General features: G+C 36.9%; 2 protein-coding genes across 2 annotated transcripts; both read left to right on the top strand.

The window, feature by feature from the left end:
* The first annotated feature begins 3,726 nt into the window (after positions 1-3,726).
* LOC136152321 (olfactory receptor 5K1-like) lies at positions 3,727-4,692 on the top strand. Its single transcript, XM_065913622.1, has one exon. It carries the CDS (start codon positions 3,727-3,729, stop codon positions 4,690-4,692), a length of 966 nt encoding a protein of 321 aa, XP_065769694.1.
* Positions 4,693-17,024: 12,332 nt separating this feature from the next.
* LOC136152464 (olfactory receptor 5K3-like) lies at positions 17,025-17,951 on the top strand. Its single transcript, XM_065913770.1, has one exon. The coding sequence runs from the start codon at positions 17,025-17,027 to the stop codon at positions 17,949-17,951; it is 927 nt and encodes a 308-aa protein (XP_065769842.1).
* Positions 17,952-18,361: the final 410 nt, after the last annotated feature.

Genomic DNA, 18,361 nt, shown 5'->3' with positions numbered 1-18,361 from the left:
CTTAGGAATAAAGGAATGAATATAACAGAGATATCTCTTCCTTCTTAAGCTCATAGAGGTCGGGGGAAGAGTGATGATTACAGATATACTAACAAATATATAGCATCCTAAAGAGTAATTATTAGAATTAAGGGGGAATCACTGGTGGTTTAGACAGTAAAAAATCTGCCTACAGATTTCAAACCCCTACAGGGTTTGATGCTGGGTCTGGAAGATCCCCTGAAGAAGGGAATGGCAACCCACTCCAGTATTCTTCCCTGGAGAATTCCATGGACAGAGGAGCCTGGCAGGCCACAGCCCATGGGATCGCAAAGAGTCAGACACAACTGAGCAACTAACACTTTCACTACGTTGTTTTGAAAGATAGCTCGGATGGTAAAGAATCTGCCTGCAATGCTGAAGACCTGGGTATGATCCATGCGGTGGGAATATCCCCTGGAGAAGGAAATGGCAACCCACTCCAGTATTCTGGCCTGGAGAATTCCATAGACAGAGGAGCCTTGTGGGCTTCGTCCATGGGGTCGCAAAGAGCTGGACACGACTTAGCAACTAACTCACAGCATAATAAAGATAAACGTAGCTGCTGTAGACTTAAAAGAAAAAAAGAACAATCTCAGTAAATCATAGTGAGAATATACAATATTAAAAACATCAAAGTTTCCAAAACTGTTTTTGTGGACATGGGGCCAAATTCAACTCACAGAGGGAAGTTGACACTGGCTGAATCTTCTACACCTCCAAATTCAATAATCTTTCATAAAACATATTAATCTTATAGACATATTAATTCCTTCAGTAGGAGGTGAAACCAACTGACTCTTCTGCACATTTTACATTTTACCCAAAGGATGCAAAGAATCATAAAAGTTATGTCAGTTAAGTAAGATTCAGCAAGATGATCTCAAATTACCTTACTGACTTTAACGAAGGTCTTTTGAAGTGAACTGAAGTGAAAGTCGCTCAGTCATGTCTGACTCTATGAAACGGCAGGGACTATACAGTCCTTGGAATTCTCCAGGCCAGAATACTGGAGTGGGTAGCCTTTCCCTTCTCCAGCGGATCTTCCCAAACCAGGGATCAAACCCAGGTCTCCTGCACTGCAAGCAGATTCTTTACCAGCTGAGCCACCAGGGAAGCCATTTACTTTGATCTAGTTTCTTCATGCAGGCTGTCACCAAGTCATGTCTGATTCTTTGGTACCCCATGGACTATAGCCCACCAGGCTCCACTGTCCATGGACTTTTCCAGGCAAGAATATTGGAGTGGGTTGACATTTCCTCCTCCAGGGATCTTCCTGAACCATAGGTCACTTTAATTAAAGTTAGGTAGTGTATGTCATAGTGACATAATCTCCCCATAGAAATATAGTGAAATCATGGCAACGAAATCCCTTTAGCATTTGATGGAACATTCAAATTTGCATTGTATGAAAAATAATTACCGACACCGGCCGATTAGTAGCCTTCCAGTAATTTATTCTTTTAATCCCAAATGCTTTAGAGGTTTATATTCTGAAATTCTAGTAGACCTAAACCATAAAGCAAACAAAGAGGTTTTACAAAACACTTCTCAGTGAAATCAAGGTAAGAGGAATATACTAGCTCACTTTTACCTTTAATATTAAGGTCAATTAATATTTAATTTCTGAATTATTGAGCATTTTTGTTGAAGTTAGATTTCACCTATTTAGTTATCATTCTAGCTATTCTCAAAACTGACTATGGAAACTAGGATGAGAAAATCTATTGCAATTTATGCTGACCTCTCTGGTTATATGGTAGAATTTCAAAATACACAGGTAAGGACAGAATATAATTCTGTTATATCATTCAGGACTGCATGTAGAAAGTCGTTTCTATCCTAGCTGTACAATAAGTATCATATGTTTAATATCTTAAAACAAAAATTAAAGGAAACTACCCTCCAGTGCTGGGAGTTTGGAATTGAAATAAACCATTTTGACCAAAGAATTTATATAACTGAAACTCAGTCAAGATGTTCTTATAGATCACTACATAACAACAGAACATAGCCTTTAAAAGAAAAACAAAATCTGTTCTCATAAACCATATTAAGAGTTAAAGGCTTTTCTCTCTTCCTAACAGCTAGAAAACTAAAATATAAAGGCATGGCTTGCTTTTTTATTTATTAGCATTAATATACTGTGACATACTTCAGAAAATCTTACATAAATTTCCCAGGAAGGAGTAAAATAGTAGATACACTAATTCAGGTAAAAGAGACACAAATTTTTTTAAACAATGAATTTCAATAATATTCTTTGTAAACTGCTCTTCAAAATTATATCTCAATTTTCAGACACCAAATATTCATTAAGGATGTTTGGTAGGATGCTGAAAACAAGTTCACCCTTCCTAGGTCACTGAACTGGAGACAGGGCTGGAGTCAATCAGGTTCTTTTCCCATAGCTCTCCACAACTGTTACAGACGTATAAGTCACAGGAAACCTCAAAATATTCAGTGTATGACTTAGGGAGCTCAACCAGTACTCTGTAACAACCTAGAGGGATGCTGTAACAACCTAGTGGGAGATGGGAGGGAGGTTCAAGAGGGAGGGGACATATGTGCACCTATGACTGATGCATGTTTATGTATGGCAGAAATCAACACAATATTGTAAAGCAGTTATCCTCCAATTAAAAACAAATAAATGTAAACACAAGAAATTGTTCATGTACAGATGAAACAAAAGCAATCCTAGATTTTACATAAACAATTTTAGTTTGTGTTGGGTATATAAGACATTCTTGATCATTCAACATATGGAGACGGGTATACAGTCTGGGGCACTGAGTAAATTTAAGTATCATTACATAAAAATTATGCTTTATATACAGGAGGAAAGGATTTAGATATCTTGGGTACTTCAAAAGAATAATGGATTTAGCATGACACTGGGAAAAGGCACCAAAGAAGTGATCATCTATGGGTATTTCTCTTCTTAGCTTTCCCAGGTAATTTTCTTTAAAGAGGAAGAGGCATCTCCTTAATCCTTAGTGATTTTCATAAAATTCCTAACATATAAATTAAGCATGTCTGTGTACACATTTTAAACATACCCTCTACTGGGAGGGCACAGGAAAAATATTGCTGAATTTAAAATATATATATATATATATATATAATGCATACACATACACACACATATATATATAAAGTGACTAGATACTTACTTTAAGGACCTCTAATATAAACACTGAAGTACATTATTTGGGAATACTGAATCAAACATGAGTGTCCTACATATGTATTGGAGAAGGAAATGGCAACCCACTCCAGTATCCTTGCCTCCTCCATGGATAGAGAAAACTGGCGGGCTACAGTCTACAGTTGATGGGGTCACAAAGAGCCGGACACAACTGAGCGTGCACACACACACACACACACACACACACACACACAGATAAATATATTACTCCTCATAAATTCACAAAGACAAGCCTTTTCCACTGTAAGCATCTTCCACAGAATTACCAAAATATTCTTGGGAAATCTGAGTTTCAGAGTGAAGATCATAAAAGCTGACATTTACAGAGAAATGAATGTCCCATAGAGGAATGTGTTCCTGTTTCCCAGAGGAAATAAGAACAGCTTGAGAAAGAGCTCCAATCTTTATAAAAAGAGGATTTTGAAGAGAAAATTATTGAGATTATAATTTCAAATCTTCTTATCTCCATAATTCCTATGTCAACAGAAAAGGTGGATATGACTGAAGATAACCACTCCTTGACAACAGAGTTTATCCTGACAGGATTTACAGATCACCCGGAGCTGAAGACCCTTCTGTTCCTGGTGTTCCTTACCATCTATCTGATCACCATGGTGGGGAATCTTGGCCTGGTGGCACTGATCGTTACAGAGCATCACCTTCACACACCAATGTACATCTTCCTGGGTAACCTCGCTCTGATGGACTCCTTTTGTTCCAGTGCCATTACCCCAAAGATGCTACAGAACTTCTTTTCTAAAGACAGAATGATTTCCCTTTATGAATGCATGGCACAATTTTATTTTCTCTGCCTTGCTGAAACTGCAGATTGCTTTCTCCTGGCAGCAATGGCCTATGATCGCTACGTGGCCATCTGCAAACCACTGCAGTACCACACCATGATGTCACAGAAACTCTGCGTTCAGATGACCACGGGGGCCTACACAGCTGGAAACATTCATCCTGTGATTCATGTAGGGTTTCTGTTTAGGCTAACTTTCTGCAGATCTCATCAAATCAACCACTTTTTTTGTGATGTCCTTCCATTATACAGACTCTCCTGTGTGGATCCTTTTATCAATCAATTGATGATACTCATCTTTGCAGGGTCAGTTTTAGTCTTCACTATTACCATAGTAATAATCTCTTACCTTTTTATTCTTTTCACAATTTTCAAGATGAAATCCAAAGAGGGAAAAGGCAAAGCCTTATCTACTTGTGCGTCCCACTTTCTCTCTGTCTCAATATTCTACGGTTCCCTTCTCTTCATGTATGTTCGACCAAATTCAGGTAATAAAGATAATAAAGATATACCTGTCGCTATTTTTTATACTCTGGTGATTCCCTTGTTAAACCCATTTATTTATAGTCTAAGAAATAAGGAAGTAATAAACACTACAAAAAAAATATGGAGAAGAATTTATGACATGAGGAAACAAATATTGTCCAATATGCACAACTGATTTTAACGTCATCAAACTTTTCAAAATGTAATGTCATTAAACTCTTTTCAAAATCAATAATGTTGAGAAAGGAGAAAATAACCATGTCGTATATAACATTAAATTACTAAAACATGATGAGGTATTAGTTAAATACAGAAGTTAAAAGAAAAGAATGTGGTAAATATATTTCAAAATCTAAGCTACAAGCTTTCATCACGAATGAACTAAGTACCCCTGAGGTAATAAATATATGAGACTATGTTTCAGAGTATAATAAAGCACAATTTTCAGCAAATTCTACAAATGCTAAGAATTGAAGTCAGTACATATAAGGTCACCTTCATTTAATATTTTTGGCAAATTTCAGGAATTCCAAAGCATAACTTTGAAACTCCCCCATATCCCAAGTTCTCAATTATTAACTAGCCTGTTCTTAAGAAAACTGCGTGACAGAAGTAATCTTTATACTTCATTTAATTCTGAATTTTGGGTCTGTTCATCAGGTTTTATTTGAATATGAAATCACACAGAATATATATTTGCTAATCAATTTCCTCTTTATTATTAGTCAATTTTCTCTAAGCTTTCTGAAACAAAGTATTATAAATTTGTGATTTCAAAATCTATACTTGAATATGATGCTATTTATACTGACATCACTATGGATTTGATATTTCTAAATGGTTTGGTTGATCATGTATGACAATCCAACACATAAACATATTCTCAAATAAAGTTTTTCTCACTAATATTACTTGTCTTGCTTGTTATTTGGAATACCACCAACTTAGACTAATTCCAAGATAAATTATTATACATTCATGGTGTTAACAAAAAGCATCAGGTTCTGATAAAGCAAAAATAGAGACAGAAAATAATAAAAAACTAAATATCAAAACAATAATGAAATTATAAAATGTATTAACTTAAATTTAATTTTAAATAAAAAATTTAAAGTTATTAAATGCACTGACTATTAAATTATTAATTATTAAATTTAGTAATTTAAAATGTAAGACAATATATTCTATAATGTCTAGAGGAAAACACTGAAAGAACACTCTTTGACATAAACTGCAACAAGATCTTTTTCAATCCATTTCCTCCAGTAAGAGACATAAAAGTAATAAACAAACGGGACCTAACTTAACTCAAAAGATTTTTGCACAGCAAAGGAAACCATAAACAAAATCAAAGTACAACCCACAGAATAGAATAAAATATTTGCAAATGATGTGACTGACAATGGATTAACCTCCAAAATTTACAAATAGGTCGTGTAGCTCAATATTAAAAAAAAAAAAAAAAAAACACCCAATCAAAAAATAGGCAGAAGACCTAGATAGGCATTTCTCCAAAGAAGACATACAAATGGCTAAGAGACACATGAAAAAATGCTCAACATTTCTAATTAATAGAGAAATGCAAATCAAACTACAATGAGGTAGTTTTGGATGATGGCCACAGATGGCCATCATCCAAAACTCTACAAACAATAAATGCTTGAGAGTATGTTTCAAAAAGGGAATCTTCCTACACTGTTGGTGGAAATGTGAACTGGTACATTCATTATGGAAAACTGTATGGCGGTTCCTTAAAAAACTTAAACTAGAGTTATCCCTCTACTCAGCATATGTCTGAAGAAAAACAAGGTTCAATAGGATATATGCACCCCAATGTTGACTGCAGCACTATTTACAGCAGCCAAGACATGGAAACAACCTAAATGTCCATCCATGGAAGAATGGATAAACAAGATATGGAACACTTATACCACAGGATATAATTCACCATAACAAAGAATGAAATAAGGCCATTTTCAGCAACATGGATGGACCTGGAGATTTCACAAAATGAAGTAACTCAGACAGAGAAAGATAAATATCATGTAAAATCACTTATATGTAGAATCTTTTTTAAGAAAATGATACAAATGAACTTCTTACAAAACAGAAACTGACTTAGAAGACAAATATTGTTACCAAAGGGAAAATGTTGAGGAATGGATAAATTGAGAGATTGGAGTTGATATGTACACTCTACTATTTTAAAATAGTTAACCTACAAGGACCTACTATTTAGTACATGAACCTATGCTCAATATTCTGCAGTAACCTAAGCAGGGCCCTTCATGGGTCACTGCCTTGTGGTGAATGGGCTTGTGTAACTCAATGAAGCTATCAGCCACACAAGGCAGGGCAACCCAAGATGGATGGGATATAGAAGAGAGTTCTGAGAAAATGTGGTCCACTGGAAGAGGAAATGACAAACTACTCCAGTAGTCTTGCAGCGAGAACTCCATGAACAGTATGAAAAGGATACCGAACCCCAGGTTGGAAGGCATCCAGTATGCTACTGGAGAAGAGTGAAGGGCAATTATCAATAGCTGCAGAAAGAATGAAGTGGTCGGGCCAAAGCAGAAATGACAGTTGTGTATACATCTGGTGATAAAAGTAAAATCTGATGCTGTAAAGAACAATACTGCATAGGATCCTGGAATGTTATGTCCATGAATCAAGGTAAACTGGATGTGGTAAAGCAGGAAACGGCAAGAGTGAACATCAGCATCTTAGGAATCAGTGAACCAAAATGGACAGGAATGGGCAAATTTAACTAAGATGATCATTATGTCTACTACTGTAGGCAAGAATCCCTTAGAAGAAATGGAATAGCCTTCACAGTCAACAAGAGTCTAAAATACACTACTTCAGAACAATCTCAAAAGCAACAGAATGATTTCAGTTCATTTCCAAGGCAAACCATTCAACTTCACAGCAATCCAAGTCTATGCCCCAACCACTAACGTTGAAGATGAAGTTGACCAGTTCTATAATGACCTACAAGACCTTCTAGAACTGACATAAAAAAAAAAAGATGTGCTTTTCATTATAGGGGACTAGAATGCCAAAGTAGGAAGTCAAGAGGTACCTGGTGTAGTTGGCAAGTTAGGCTTTGGAGTACAAACTGAAACAGGGCCAAAGGCTAACAGAGCTTTTCCAATAGAATGCACTGGTCACAACAAACACCCTTTCAACAGCTCAAGAAATGACTCTACACTGGGACCAAATATTCAATACTGAAATCAGACTGATTACATTCTTTGTAGCCGAAGAGGGAAAAGCACTAAACAGTCCACAAAAACATGATCTGGAGCTGACTGTGGCTCAGATAATCTGCTCCTTAAAGAAAAATTCAGGCTTAAACTAAAGAAACTGGGGAATGACACTAGGCCATTCAGGTATGACTTAAATCACGTCTCTTATGATTAAACAGTGGGAGTGACAAATAGATTCAAAGGATTAAATCTGGGAGACAGAGTGCCTGGAGAACTATGGACTGAAGTTCATAACACTGTACAGGAGGCAGTAAATAAAACCATCCCAAAGAAAAAGAAATGGAAGAAGGCAATGTGGTTGTCAGAAGAGGTTTACAAATAGCTGAGGAAAGAAGAGAAGCCAAAAACAAGGGAGAAAGGGAAAGATATGCCCAACTGAATGCAGAGCCACAGAGAATAGCAAGGAAAAATAAGAAGGCCTTCTTCAACAAACAATGCAAAAAAAAAAAAAAAAAAAGGAAAACAATAGAATGGGAAGACCAGAGATCTCTTCAAGAAAACTGAAGATATCAAAGGAACAGTTCATGAAAGGATGGGCATGATAACGGACAGAAATGGTAAATACTTAACAGAGGTAGAAGAGATTAGGAAGAAGTGGCAAGAATATACAGAAGAACTGTACAAAAAAGGTCTTAATGACCCAGATAACCATGATGGTGTGATTACTCACCCAGAGTCAGATATCCTGGAAAGTGAGGTCAAGAGGGTTTTAGGAAGCATTACTACCAATAAGGCTAGTGGAGGTGAATTCCAGCTGGAATTCCAGCTTACTGAACTATCTAAAATATTAAAAGATGACGGTGTTAAAGTGCTGCACTCAATATGTCAGCAAATTTGGAAAATCTAGCAATGGCCATGGGGCTGGAAATGGTTAGTTTTCATCCCAATTCCAAAGAAGGGCAGTGCCAAAGAATGTCCAAACTACCGGACAATGGCAATCATGTCCCATGCTAGTAAGCTAATGCTCAAAATCCTTCAAGCTAAGCTTCAGAAGTACTTGAATCGAAAACTTCCAGATGTACAAGCAGAGTTTAGAAAAGGCAGAGGAATCAGAGATCAAATTGCTATTGCTAACATTCATTGGATCATAGAGAAAGCCATGAAATTCCAGAAAAGCATCTACTTCTGTTTCACTGACTATGCAAAAGCCTTTGACTCTGTGGATCACAACAAACTGTGGAAATTTTTTAAAAAGATGGGACTACCAGAGACCATCTTAACTGTCTCCTGAGAAACCTCTTTAAGGGTCAAAAAGCAACAGTTAGAACTTGAAGTGAAGTGAAAGTTGCTCAGTTGTGTCCGACTCTTTATGACCCCATGGACCATAAATCCATGGAATTCTCCAGGCCAGAATACTGGAGTGGGAAGCCATTCCCTTCTCCAGCAGATCTTCCCAACCCAGGGATTGAACCCAGGTCTCTCACTTTGCAGGTAAATTCTTTACCAGCTGAACCACAAGGGAAGCCCAGCTAGAACCTTACATGAAACAAAAGACTGATTCAAAACTGTGAAAGGAATATAACAAGACTGTATATTGTCACCCTGTTTATTTAACTTACATGCACAGTACATCACGTGAAATGCCAGGCAGGATGAATCACAAGCTGAAATCAAGATTGCCAAGAGAAGTAAACAATATCAGATATGCAAACGGAAAATAGATGGGGAAGCAATGGAAACAGTGACAGACTTTATTTTGGGGGGCTTCAAAATCACTGCAGATGGTGACTGAAGCCATGAAATTAAAAGACACTTGCTCCTTGGAAGAAAAGTTATGACCAACCTAGACAGCATATTAAAAAGCAGAGATATTACTTTGCCAACAAAGGTCCGTCTAGTCAGAAGTTATAGTTTTTCCAGTAGTCATACATGGATGTGAGAGTTGGACTATAAAGAAAGCTGAGTGCCGAAGAATTGATGCTTTTGAACTGTGGTGTTGGAGAAGACTCTTGAGAGTCCCTTGGACAGCAAGGAGATCCATCAGTCCATCCTAAAGGAGATCAATCCTGAGAACTGATTGAAAGGACTGATGCTGAAGCTCAAACTCAAATACTTTGGCCATCTGATGTAAAGAAGTGACTCATTTGAAAAGACCCTGATGCTGGGAAAGATTGAAGGCAGGAGGAGAAGGGGACGACAGAGGATGAGATGGTTGGATGGCATCACCAACTCGATGGACATGAGTTTGAGTAGCCTCCAGGAGCTGGTGAAGGACAGGGAGGCCTGGCATGCTACAGTCCATGGGGTCGCAAAGAGTTGGACATGACTGAGCAACTGAACTGAACTGAGGAAGACGAAAGAGGAGAGTGAAAAAGATGGCTTAAAACTCAACATTAAAAAAAAAAAAAACAAAACCCTAAGATCATGACACCTGGTCCCATCACTTAATGGCAAAGAGAAGGGAAAAAGTGGAAACAATAACAGATTTTCTCTTCTTGGGTAACTGAAGCTGTGAAACTAGAAGATGCTTGCTTCTTGGAAGGAAGGCTAGGATAAAACCAGACAGCATATTAAAAAGCAAAGATATCACTTTGCTCACAAAGGTTCATATAGTCAAAGCTATGATCTTTCCAGTTGTCATATACGGATGAAAGAGTTGGACCATAAAGAAGACCAAATACTGAAGAATTGATGCTTTTGAATCATGATGCTGGAGATAACTCTTGAGAGTCCCTTGGACAGCAAGGAGTCAAACGAGTAAATCCTAAAGGAAATCAACCCTTAATTCTCACGTGAAGGACTGATGCTGAAGCTGAAGCTCCAGTACTTGACCACCTGAGGTGAACAGCCAATTCATTGGAAAAGACCTTGATGCTGGGAAAGACTGAAGGAAAAAGGAGAGGAGGGCAACAAAGGATGAGATGGTTGGATGGCATCAATTATTCAATGGACATGAACATGGGCAAATTCTGGGAGATGGTAAGGGACAGAGAGGCCTGGCATGCTGCAGTCCATGGGGTTACAAAGAGTCAGACACAACTTAGTGACTGAACAACAACAACTTAAACAGGAAAAGAATTTGAAAATGATATGTATAACTGAATAAATTTGCTGTAACCTGAAACTAACACAACATTATGAATCAACTATACTCCAATAGAAAATAAAACTAAAAAATAAAACAGCAATACATAGAAACCAATAAAATGGGTTCTGAATTAAAGCAAAAAAAAAAACTCTTGTTTCTCTCCTATACGGAAATCATCAGAAGATGGAATATAATTGAAATATATAAGCAGATGTGATCATCTGGAGGAAATTCAAAGAATGAAAGAAGTTGGTCAAGTACAGAACCAAGGGGAACACAAACACTGTAAAAAAAAAAAAAAAAAGAGACAGAGAGAGAGAGAGAGAAACACAACCCAGCATTTAAATTGAGATGGAACACTCAGGAAGACAGAAGCAGTGAGTTTTATCACAGAACCAAAGATGAAGATTTGGTTAGGCAGATAATTAGATGCTCTTTGGAGTTGACACTTAGCATTGGTTTTGACCTTTCTGAGAGAGAGGGATCAGGGAAGGACCCAAACAGAACAATTTCCAGTCCATTTTCCCATGCACTATATAGCACCTGTAAGTTCTCCTATATCATGCATGCATAAACTTCTGCCAACATTATTTACTATCCACTTTCTAATTAGGTCTTGCTACTTCCAGCTTCCAGAATTTACCATTTGCTTCCAATCTGCTGCTGCTTTCCCACCTGCACTTTATGTATTATGATCCTACTTCTCCACCAAGGTTCATCTGATATGATACTTGCAGTGAAAAATCTTTCTTTCTTCCTTCAAGTCTGTATTCATTTCATTCTCCATATTTTCACACTGCATATTTGTACTTTTTTATATCACAGCTTGAGTTGTCTGCTATTTACCAACGTAACTCTTCTTCTCCCCACTAGATTATGAGCTTCTTGTCAGGAGCCATTTCTAAAATCTAGGAACTCCTAATACTGTGTTCATTCTACATATAGTTGCTTCCAATACCCTGTATATTGTAAATGCTTGATTTAAGGTTAAACAGAACTGAAATTTGAAAGATCAATGCAGCTTGTATTAAGAATCTAGCTCATCTTGTCAGAAACCCAAAAGATGTAGGACATGACCAGTGAATTGTGAATATTTAGCCACTACTTTTACAATCAAGACACATACAATTCATATCTGATAAAGCCACATGCATTATAAAAGCATGTTATTAACATAGAAACTAGGAAAAAGGAAACTTTTTAATTTAGAAGGAGGACTAGAAAAATCTCAAGAAAGAGATCTCATTTGAGATCAAGAATGAGTAAGACTGGGGTGATAGAGATTGAGAAGAACATATTTTAGATGAGGAAACATAAGCAAATCAATTAAGCAGGTGCACAGAGGAAGAATGAAGGACTGCACATGGCCAAGAGCCATGAGGTGAGCAGAAGAAAGCAGAGTGAAAGGCATGATACAGAGAGACTGTGCTGCATCAGGGCTGACAAAATAAGGGGAAATTATTTGTTTAAAAACAAATCAAAGATCACTTCAAATACATCAGCAAGGGATTATTATCATTTATCATCATCAGATAAATATTTGTTGAGTGTGTCAAAGTGTCACATCTTATTCAAGTGTTAGAAGTAAGAGACACCTGGAGTAACAGGTCAGTTTTGCCTTGGAGTACAAGATGAAGCAGGGCAAAGGCTAACAGAGTTTTGCCAAGAGAACACACTGGTCATAGCAAACACCCTCGTCCAAGACAAGAGAAGACTTTACACATGGACATGATCAGATGGTCAATACTGAAATCAGGTGGATTATATTCTTTGCAGTCAAAGATGGAGAAGCTCTATATAGTCAGCAAAAACAAGAATGGGAGCTCACTGTGACTCAGATCACAAACTCCTTACTGCAAAATTCATATTTAAATTGAAGAAAGTAGGGAAAACCACTAGACCATTCAGGTATGACCTAAATCAAACCCCTTACAATTATACAGTGGAAGTGACAAATAGACTCAAGGGATTAGAATTGATAGACAGCGTGCCTGAAGAACTACGGTCAGAGGTTCAAGACATTGTACAGGAGACAGTGATCAAGGCCATCCCAAGAAAAAGAAATGCAAAAGGGCAAAATGATTGTATAAGGAGGCCTTACAAATAGCTGAGAAAAGAAGAGAAGTGAAAGGCAAAGGAGAAAAGGAAAGATATACCCATTTGATTGCAGAGTTCCAAAGAATAAAAAGAAGAGATAAGAAAGCCTTCCTCAGTGATCAATGCAAATAAATAGGGGGAAAGAACAGAATGGGAAAGACGAGAGATCACTTCAACAAAATTAGAGAATCCAAGGGAACATATTGTACCCCCACTTATTTAACTTATATGCAGAGTATATCATGCGAACTGCCAGGCTGGATGAAGCACAAGCTGGAATCAAGATTGACGGGAGAAATATCAATAACCTCAGATACACAGATAATACCACCCTTATGGCAGAAAGTGAAGAACTAAAGAGCCTCTTGATGAAAGTGAAAGAGAATGAAAAAGTTGGCTTAAAAACTCAACATTCAAAGAACTAAGATCATGGCATCCGGTCCCATCACTTCATGGCAGATAGATGGGAAAACAATGGAAACATTCACAGACTTTAATTTGGGGGGCTCCAAAATCACTGCAGATGGTGACTGCAGCTATAAAATTAAAAGAGGCTTGCTCCCTGGAAGAAAAGATATGACCAACCTAGACAGCATTTTAAAAAGCAGAGACATTACTTTGCCAACAAAGGTCTGTCTAGTCAAAGCTGTGGTTTTTCCAGTAGTCATGTATGGATATGAGAGCTGGACTATAAAGAAAGCTGAGAGCCGAAGAATTGATGCATTTGAACGGCGGTGCTGGAGACGAGTTCAGAGTTCCCTGGACTGCAAGGATATCAAACCAGTCAATTCTAAAGGAAATCAGTCCTGAATATTCATTAGAAGGGCTGATGCTGAAGCAGAAATTTCAATATTTTGGCCACCTGATGTGAAGAAGAACTGACTCATTTGAAAAGACCCTGATGCTGAGAAAGACTGAAGGTGGAAGGAGAAGGGGCAACAGAGGATGAGATGGTTGGGTGGCATCACCAACTCGATGGACATGAGTTTGAGTATCCTCCGGGAGTTGGTGATGGACAGGGAGGCCTGGCGTGCTGCAGTCCATGGGGTCGCAGAGTCAGATACGATTGAGCAACTGAACTGAACTGAATGAATATAAGAGAGACATCTCTTCCCTATTAAGCTCATAGACGTTGGGGGAGGAGTGACTGATTACAGATTTACTAACAAATATACAGCATGCTAAAGAGTGTTTATTAGAATTAAAGAGGAATCAGCATAATAAAGGCAAGCGCAGCCACTGTAGACTTAAGTGAAAAGAGAACAGTCTTAGTAATTCATATGTGAGAATATATAATATTAATAACATCAAAGTTTCTAAAATGCGTTGAGGAGGACATGAAATCACAGCTCACAGAGGGAAGAAGTTGATACCCCAAATCTGAATTCAGTAGGCTGAATCTTCTATTCCTCCAAATTCAATCATATTTCATAAACCACATTAATCCATAAACATATAAATTCCTCCCATAGGAGGTGAAACCAATCTGATTCTTTTGCTAATTTTATATTTTACACAAAGAATGCAAAGAATTGTAAAAATTAGATCAGTTAAGTAAGATTCAGCAAGGTGATCTTAAATAACCTTACTGACTTTAATGAAGATCTTTCAGTTTAATCTAAATTTTTCTTGCATGCTCAGTGGCAAAATCATGTCTGATTCTTTGCCACCCCATGGATTGCAGCCCACCAGGCTCATCTGTCCATGGACTTTTCCAGGCAAGAATATTGGAGTGGGTTTCCTCCTCCAGGGGATCTTCCTGAACCACAGGTCATCTTTAATTAAAGTTAGGTAGTATATGTTATAGTGACCTAATCTCCCCATAGAAATATAGTGAAGTCATTGCAAAGAAATCCCTTTAGCATTTGATAAAAATTTTAAATTTGCATTGTATGGAAAATAATTATTGACACTGGCCTATTAGTAGCCTTCCAGTAATTTATTCTTTTAATCCCAAATGCTTTAGAGGTTTATATTCTGAAATTCTAGTAGACTTAAACCATAAAGCAAACAAGAAGGTTTTACAAAACACTTCTCAGTGAAATCAAGGTAAGAGGAATATTCTAGTTCACTTTTACTTTTAATATTAAGGTCAATTAACATTTATTTTTCTGAATCATTGAAGATTCTTTGTTTTTGCTAGATTTCAACTATTTAGTTATCATTCTAGCTATTATCAAAACTGAAGACTATGGGAACTAGGATGAGAAAATGTATTGCAACTTATGCTGACCTCTGTTTATAAGGTAGAAGTTCGAAATATACAGGTAAGAACAGAATATAATTCTGTTATATCATTCAGGAATGCATATAGAAAGTTGTTCCTATCTTGGCTGTTTAATATTTTTAAACTAAAAGAAAACTTTCGGCCAGTGCCTGGAGTTTGGAATTGAAATAAACCATTTTGACCAAAGACTTTATAAAATTGAAACTCAGTCAAGATGTCTTGTAGATCACTAAATAGTAATAGAATATAGCCTTTAAAAGAAAAACAAAATTTGTTCTCATAAATCATATGAAGATTTAAAGGATTTTCTCTCTTCCTAACTGTTAGAAAACTAAAGTATAAAGGCATGGCTTGCTTTTATTTATTAGCTTTTAACATACTGTGATATACTTCAGAAAATCTTACGTAATTTTCCCAGGAAGGAGTAAAATAGTACATACACTAATTCAGGTAAAAGAAAGGGACACATATCTTTTGTAAACTGTTCTTGAAAGTTAAATCTCAATTTGAAGATACCAAATGGTTCATTAAGAATGTTTGGTAGGATACTGGAAACAAGTTCACGCATCCCAGGTCACTGAACTGGAGGTAGGACTAACATCAATCATGTTCTTTTCCCATAGCTCTCCAAGCTGTTATAGAAGTATAAGTCACAGGAAACCTCAAAATATTCAGTGTATGACTTAGGGAGCTCAACCAGTACTCTGTAACAACCTAGAGAGTAGGATAGGGTACCAGATGGGAAGAAGGTTCAAGAGGGAGGGGACATATGTGCACCAATGACTGATGCATGTTGATGTATGGCACAAATCAACACAATATTTTAAAGCTGTTATCCTCCAATTACAAATAAATAAATGTAAGCACAAGAAATTGTGCATGCACACAAGAAACAAAGGCAATATTAGACTTTACATAAGCAATTCTAGTTTGTGTTGGGTATGTAAGACATTCTTGATCTTTCAACATATGGAGACTGGTATACAGTCTGGGGCACTGAGTAAATTTAAGTATCATTACATAAAAATTATGCTTTATATACAGGAGGAAAGGATTTAGATATCTTGGGTACTTCAAAAGAATAATGGATTTAGCATGACACTGGGAAAAGGCACCAAAGAAGTGATCATCTATGGGTATTTCTCTTCTTAGCTTTCCCAGGTAATTTTCTTTAAAGAGGAACAGGCCTCTCCTTAATCCTTAGTGATTTTCATAAAATTCCTAACATATAAATTAAGCATATCTGTGTACACATTTTAAACATACCCTCTACTGGGAGGGCACATGAAAAATATTGCTGAATTTAAAATATATAATATATATATATATATATATATAATGCATACACACACACATATATATATATAAAGTGACTAGATACTTTAAGGACCTCTAATATAAACACTGAAGTACATTATTTGGGAATACTGAATCAAACATGAGTGTCCTACATATGTATTGGAGAAGGAAATGGCAACCCACTCCAGTATCCTTGCCTCCTCCATGGATAGAGGAAACTGGCGGGCTACAGTCTACAGTTGATGGGGTCACAAAGAGCCGGACACACACACACACACACAGATAAATATATTACTCCTCATAAATTCACAAAGACAAGCCTTTTCCACTGTAAGCATCTTCCACAGAATTACCAAAATATTCTTGGGAAATCTGAGTTTCAGAGTCAAGATCATAAAAGCTGACACTTACAGAGAAATGAATGTCCCATAGAGGAATGTGTCCCTGTTTCCCAGAGGAAATAAGGACAGCTTGAGAAAGAGCTCCAATCTTTATAAAAAGAGGATTTTGAAGAGAAAATTATTGAGATAATAATTTCAAATCTTCTTATCTCCATAATTCCTATGTCAACAGAAAAGGTGGATATGACTGAAGATAACCACTCCTTGACAACAGAGTTTATCCTGACAGGATTTACAGATCACCCGGAGCTGAAGACCCTTCTGTTCCTGGTGTTCCTTACCATCTATCTGATCACCATGGTGGGGAATCTTGGCCTGGTGGCACTGATCGTTACAGAGTATCATCTTCATACACCAATGTACATCTTCCTGGGTAACCTCGCTCTGATGGACTCCTTTTGTTCCAGTGCCATTACTCCCAAGATGCTACAGAACTTCTTTTCTAAAGACAGAATGATTTCCCTTTATGAATGCATGGCACAATTTTATTTTCTCTGCCTTGCTGAAACTGCAGATTGCTTTCTCCTGGCAGCAATGGCCTATGACCGCTATGTGGCCATCTGCAAACCACTGCAGTACCACACCATGATGTCACAGAAACTCTGCGTTCAGATGACCACGGGGGCCTACATAGCTGGGAATATTCATCCCATGATTGAAGTAGGACTTCTGTTTAGGCTAACTTTCTGTAAGTCTCATCAAATCAATCACTTTTTGTGTGATGTCCTTCCACTATACAGGCTCTCTTGTGTGGATCCCTATATCAATGAATTGATGATATTCATCTTCGCAGGGTCAGTTTTAGTCTTCACTATTACCACAGTAATAATCTCTTACCTTTTTATTCTTTTCACAATTTTCAAGATGAAATCCAAAGAGGGAAAAGGCAAAGCCTTATCTACATGTGCGTCCCACTTTCTCTCTGTCTCAATTTTCTATGGTTCCCTTCTTTTCATGTATGTTCGCCCAAATTCAGTTAATGATGAAGATAAAGATATACCTGTTGCTATTTTTTATACTCTGGTAATTCCCTTGTTAAACCCATTTATTTATAGTCTAAGAAATAAGGAAGTCATAAATGCCATGAAAAAAATTATGAAGAATTTATAACATTATGAAACAAATATCATTCCTATGGACAACTGATTATAATGTCACTAAACATCCAAAATCAAGGAACAGCAAGAAAGTGGAAAAAGGTCACAACATATATAACACTGAATTACTAAAACATGATGATGTATTAGTCAAAGAAGTTCAAAAGAAGAGAGTATGGTAAATATATTTTAAAATCTAAACTATCAGTTTCATTAGGAATAAACTAAATAATTACAGTTGAGGTTACCATTGTGTCATGGTGTAATCAGTTACACTAGTAACTATATTTCAAAGTATAATAACTTCACAATTTTCAACAAATTCAGCAAATGCTAAGAATCAAAAGTGAAAGTACGAGTCTCTCAGTCATGTCTAACTCTTGTATCCCCATGGACTGAATGAGGAACCGCCAGGTTCCTCTG

The sequence above is a fragment of the Muntiacus reevesi genome, chromosome 21, assembly GCF_963930625.1.
Source record: "Muntiacus reevesi chromosome 21, mMunRee1.1, whole genome shotgun sequence".
Lineage (NCBI taxonomy): Eukaryota > Metazoa > Chordata > Mammalia > Artiodactyla > Cervidae > Muntiacus > Muntiacus reevesi.
The sequence above is the reverse complement of the archived record's forward strand: the minus strand, read 5'-3'. Positions and strand labels throughout refer to the sequence as shown.

Excerpts from the sequence above, each read along its gene's own strand:
- LOC136152321 (XM_065913622.1), top strand. The coding sequence starts at position 3,727 with ATGACTGAAGATAACCACTCCTTGACAACAGAGTTTATCCTGACAGGA.
- LOC136152464 (XM_065913770.1), top strand. The coding sequence starts at position 17,025 with ATGACTGAAGATAACCACTCCTTGACAACAGAGTTTATCCTGACAGGA.